A 4539-nucleotide genomic window follows, 5' to 3' on the forward strand; every position below is an offset into this window, starting at 1 on the left:
CATAAATTGGTAGGTACAAAATAAACAGGGGGATGTTAAGAATAGTGTAGGAAACATGAAGCCAAATAATTTATATGCACAACCCATGGACATGAACTAAGACGAGATTGCTGGAGGGAATAGGTGTACCTGGTGGAGGGGGTGGCAAAGGCAGAAAAACGGGAACAACTCAGCATAATCAATAAAAAAAAATTTTTTAAGGGAACCAAGGAGTACCCCATCAGGGCACTGTTCCTCTTATAATTTCTTAATGATTCATGATTTTTAAATTTTCTTACCAAATCTTTTTACTAAGTGATATATGTACTTTCCACTACATCCACATTTAAGAAGATTACATTCTGTTTACTCTAAGGTATCAGCCAGAGCTCTCTTAAGAAGAAAAAAACAACTTTCCATTTTTTCCTGCTGTCAAATTATGCATTTAGTTTTCAGATGAATTTACTTTTCTATAGTTCACGTGTCTTGAAATATGCTTGTTGAGATCTTGTTCTTATTTTGCTCTCCCTCCCTCCCTCTCACCAGCCCGTTTCTCTCTCTGATTTATTATATGGCATGTCACTTTTTGCATTTCTTTGTCTTGTAATTATAGACTGTTCTGCTGGAAAACGCATGAAGATGACGGATTCTTGTCAACCCTTTTCATATTCACTTATGATAACTGGGGCCCAGAGAGGATAAAATTATTTGCCAAAAGTCACAGAACTCATTTGGAGTGAAACTGGGGCTAGAACTTTGATTTTTGAATCCCCTGTTCTGTTTCTCTTTAAAAACCTATATCTAGAATAGGGCAGATGTTGTTTTTACCTGAGCTCTTCACTTCTATGCTGCCCACAATTTTCACCTCTGTTGATAAGACTTCATCCCAGCCTCCCCTCCCTTTTCCAATAAACGTCTGTTTTTGAGCAGGTGTTTTGATAGTCATTTCAATGGTGCATTCATACATTCTCTCGATATAAATTTTCATTGGATTTTACAGCATTGAGAAGGAAAGAACATCTCTTTTGCATGACTGACACTATCACAGCACTTTTTTTCAATTACAGTTGACATTCAGTATTATTTTATATTAGTTCAGGTGTACTGCATAGTGGTTATATATTCATATAACTTATGAAGTGACCCCCCGATGTCTAGTACCACCTGGCACCGTACATAGTTATTACAGTATTATTGACTGTATTCCCTATGTTGTGCTTACATTCCTATGACTATTTTATAACTACTAATTTATACTTCCTAATTCCTTGACCTTTTTCACCCAGCCTCCCATTCCCCCTCCCATCTGGCAACCATCAGTCTGTTATCTGTTTCTATGAGTCTGTTTCTACACGATTTTTTGTTTATTTTGTTCTTTAGATTCCACATATAAGTGAAATCATATTGGAGGGTCCTCAAAAAATTAAAAATAGAACTACCTTATGACCCAGCAATTCCACTTCTGGGTATTTATCTGAAGCAATTAGAAACTCTAATTTGAAAAGATATATGCATTCCTATGTGCATCGCAGCTTTATTTACAACAGACAAGATACAGAAGCAACCTAAGTGCTCATCAATAGAGGAGAAGATTAAAAAGTTGTGGTACATTTACACAATGGATTATTACTTGGCTATAAAAAAAAAAAAATGAAATCTTACCATTTGGGACAGCATGGATGGACCTAGAGGGTATCGTGCGAAGTGAAATAAGTCAGTCAGAGAAAGACAAGTATCATAGCATTAATGAGAAATGTGACCACCGCAGGAGTGCATGAGTAATATATAATAAAAACTTGCTGGATGCTTTCAAAGGGAAATTCACATGCATTTGGGGATCCAGGTGAAACCTTGCAGCAGGTTCAATGTGACTTTTGGTGCTTCCACTCCCTTCTGTGGCCTGGGTCCCCTTGGCCACCTTGGTGTCCTGAGCTCTTGTGCCCACACAGTGCAGTTGCTAGTCCTGTGGGCCAGCTACCCAGGATGGGTGACAAGGATTTCCATCCCAGTGCTTACTTCACTGAAGAGTTAATCTGGTGTAAGTCTTAATTTAAAAAGCACTTTTTTCTTCTGGCTGTCAAATTACATGCCTATGATAAAATCTCGAAAAATACAAAGACTCACTGTTAATATCCAACACAGTTTTGATGATTGATACCTGCCTTTGCTTTCTTCTGCTCTTCTCTCCTTTCTTTTTCTCATCTATTTCTTCTTGTCCCTTCCCTCTCTCTCTCTCTCCTCTCCACACACACACACACACACACACACACACACACACACACACACATTTTTCAAAAGGCTCTTAAAGTTTAATTTATGATAACATTATATATATATTTGGTCTCTGTGCACCCTTTTTTTCTGGCACACAGCTCCTAAAACCCTTGAACTCTCCAGTGCTAAGTGTCTTTGTATGCTAATAAGAAAATTAGGAGCTGGGAACCCCCTGAGTAGCCTCAGGATAGGGGCAGGTAGCCAGGGGGATCTACCAGGGATTAGAGAGGACACACTTTCAGCCCCACCTTCTGACCTTCTCAGGGAGGAGAGAAGGACTGGAGGCTAGGTTAATCACCAGTGGTCATTAATTTAATGACACATGACCAATGAAGCCTCCATAAAAAGGGATTACTGAATCACATAGTAGGTAAATTTTTAATTTTTTGAGGGAACTCCATATTGTTTTCTTTTTTTCTTTTTTTTTTATCTTCAAGATTTTATTGTCACATAAACCAAAAATGAAGCTTAGAACTGGGTCACTTGGCCTTTTCTCTTCTTATCTCCTCCTAGTTCAAAATGCTTGCATCTCTTAATAGCCAGCATTCTCTTAGATCTGCAGTTGGGGTCAACGCATTCAAGCCTCAGAACAATCTTCTTTGTAGTTTTAGCCTTTTTTCGGAAAATCGGCTTAGTCTGCCCACCATAGCCACTCTGCTTCCTGTCATAACGCCGCTTTCCCTGCGCATACAGAGAATCCTTGCCTTTCTTGTACTGTGTTACTTTGTGGGGTTGATGCTTGCCACACTTCTTACAGAAAGTCCGGCGGGTTTTAGGAACGTTCACCATGTCGGCGCGAGCGCTGTCGGTAGAAAAAGGAAAAAGTTGTGCCTCAATATTGTTTTCTATAGTGGCTGTACTAATTTACATTCCCACCAAGAGTGCATGGGTTCCCTTTTCTCCAGTCCTTGCTAGCCTTTATATTTTGTCTTTTTGATGATAGCCATTCCAATGGGCGTGTGATGATGTCTCATTGTGTTTTGAATTTGCATTACCCTAATGATTAGTGATGTTGAGCACCTTTTCATGTACTTATTGACCATTTAAATGTATATCTTTTTCGGAAAAATGTCTATGTAGGTCCTTTGTTCATTTTTTAGATCAGATTATTTGGTCTTTTTCCATTGAGTTGCACGAGTTTGTTATATATTTCAGATATTAACCCTTTATCAGATACATGATTTGCAAATATTTTCTCCCATTCTAAAGGTTGCTTTTTCATTTTGATGATCATTTCTTTAACCGTGAAGAAGCTTTTTAGTTTGATGTAGTCCCACTTGTTGAGTTTTGCTTTGTTGCTTGTGCTTTTAGTGTCATCTCCAGAAAATCATTATTGAGACCAATGTCAAGGAGCTTTCTCTCTATGTTTTCTCCTAGAAGTTTTATGGTTTCAAATCTTATATTTAAGTCTTTAGCCCATTTCAAATTAATTTTTATAATTGGTATAAGATAGGGGTCCAGTTTTATTTTTTTGCCTGTGAATATCCATTTTTCCCAACACCATTTGTTGAAGAGATCAGTTAAATTATTTTTAATGAAATAAAATGGAGAATACCAAATCATATATGTTAAGCCATTTCAGGGTTCATTGTGAGGCATAATTAGTAGGAAGGAGAATCGCATGAACTTTGTTTTAATAATAATTCTAAAAATGTCAAAATGAGAAATGGACAAATACAAAGTAGTTCTCAAGTCCACCACATATTCCACAGGCTTTATACACTTATTATTTGAAAATACCAATAACTATTGGTTCTATCACACATAGTACAAAACAGACAGCCAGAGCACCAACATATATTTAAACATATAGGTTATAGATGTATAACTATATATAGTATGCATACATAAATATATGTATTATGTTATAATTATATATAACTATATATAACACATATCTGTGTATGTACAATATATATATTGTGCCAACTTAAGTTTACCCCTTTAACTTACTCTTCCTTCCAGCTCCCCAAATAACCTCAGAGGCTGTTTTTCCAGGCCTCCATGAGAGGCCACTCTGTGATGTACTGTGCATCTCAGAGAACTGGGTACATTTGTTCTCCAGGTGGGATTTGTGTGTCGTGTTCAGGGGATGGGAGGAAGGTTAAGAGAAGGAATGAGATAAAGTTACCCTGTAGAGAAGCCCACACTTAAGTATATATGTCCCTTTACAGAGAATTTTCATTCTTTTTCATAGTTGTAACAGTGTCCTGAACTGCCATTTCATTACTCCTGTGGGGGAGAGAAATAACAAAGTGGGCCCCTGTCCAGTCAGGCTGCTGCATG

General features: G+C 37.5%; 1 protein-coding gene across 1 annotated transcript; it reads right to left on the minus strand.

Moving 5' to 3' along the window:
- Window positions 1-2721: 2721 nt before the first annotated feature.
- On the minus strand, window positions 2722-3064 carry LOC150012462 (large ribosomal subunit protein eL42-like). The gene has a single exon (XM_090275709.1). It carries the CDS (start codon window positions 3040-3042, stop codon window positions 2722-2724), a length of 321 nt encoding a protein of 106 aa, XP_090131835.1. The 5' UTR covers window positions 3043-3064.
- Window positions 3065-4539: the final 1475 nt, after the last annotated feature.

Source organism: Furipterus horrens, unplaced genomic scaffold (genome assembly GCF_987537825.1).
Source record: "Furipterus horrens unplaced genomic scaffold, mFurHor1.1.pri manual_scaffold_4, whole genome shotgun sequence".
Lineage (NCBI taxonomy): Eukaryota > Metazoa > Chordata > Mammalia > Chiroptera > Furipteridae > Furipterus > Furipterus horrens.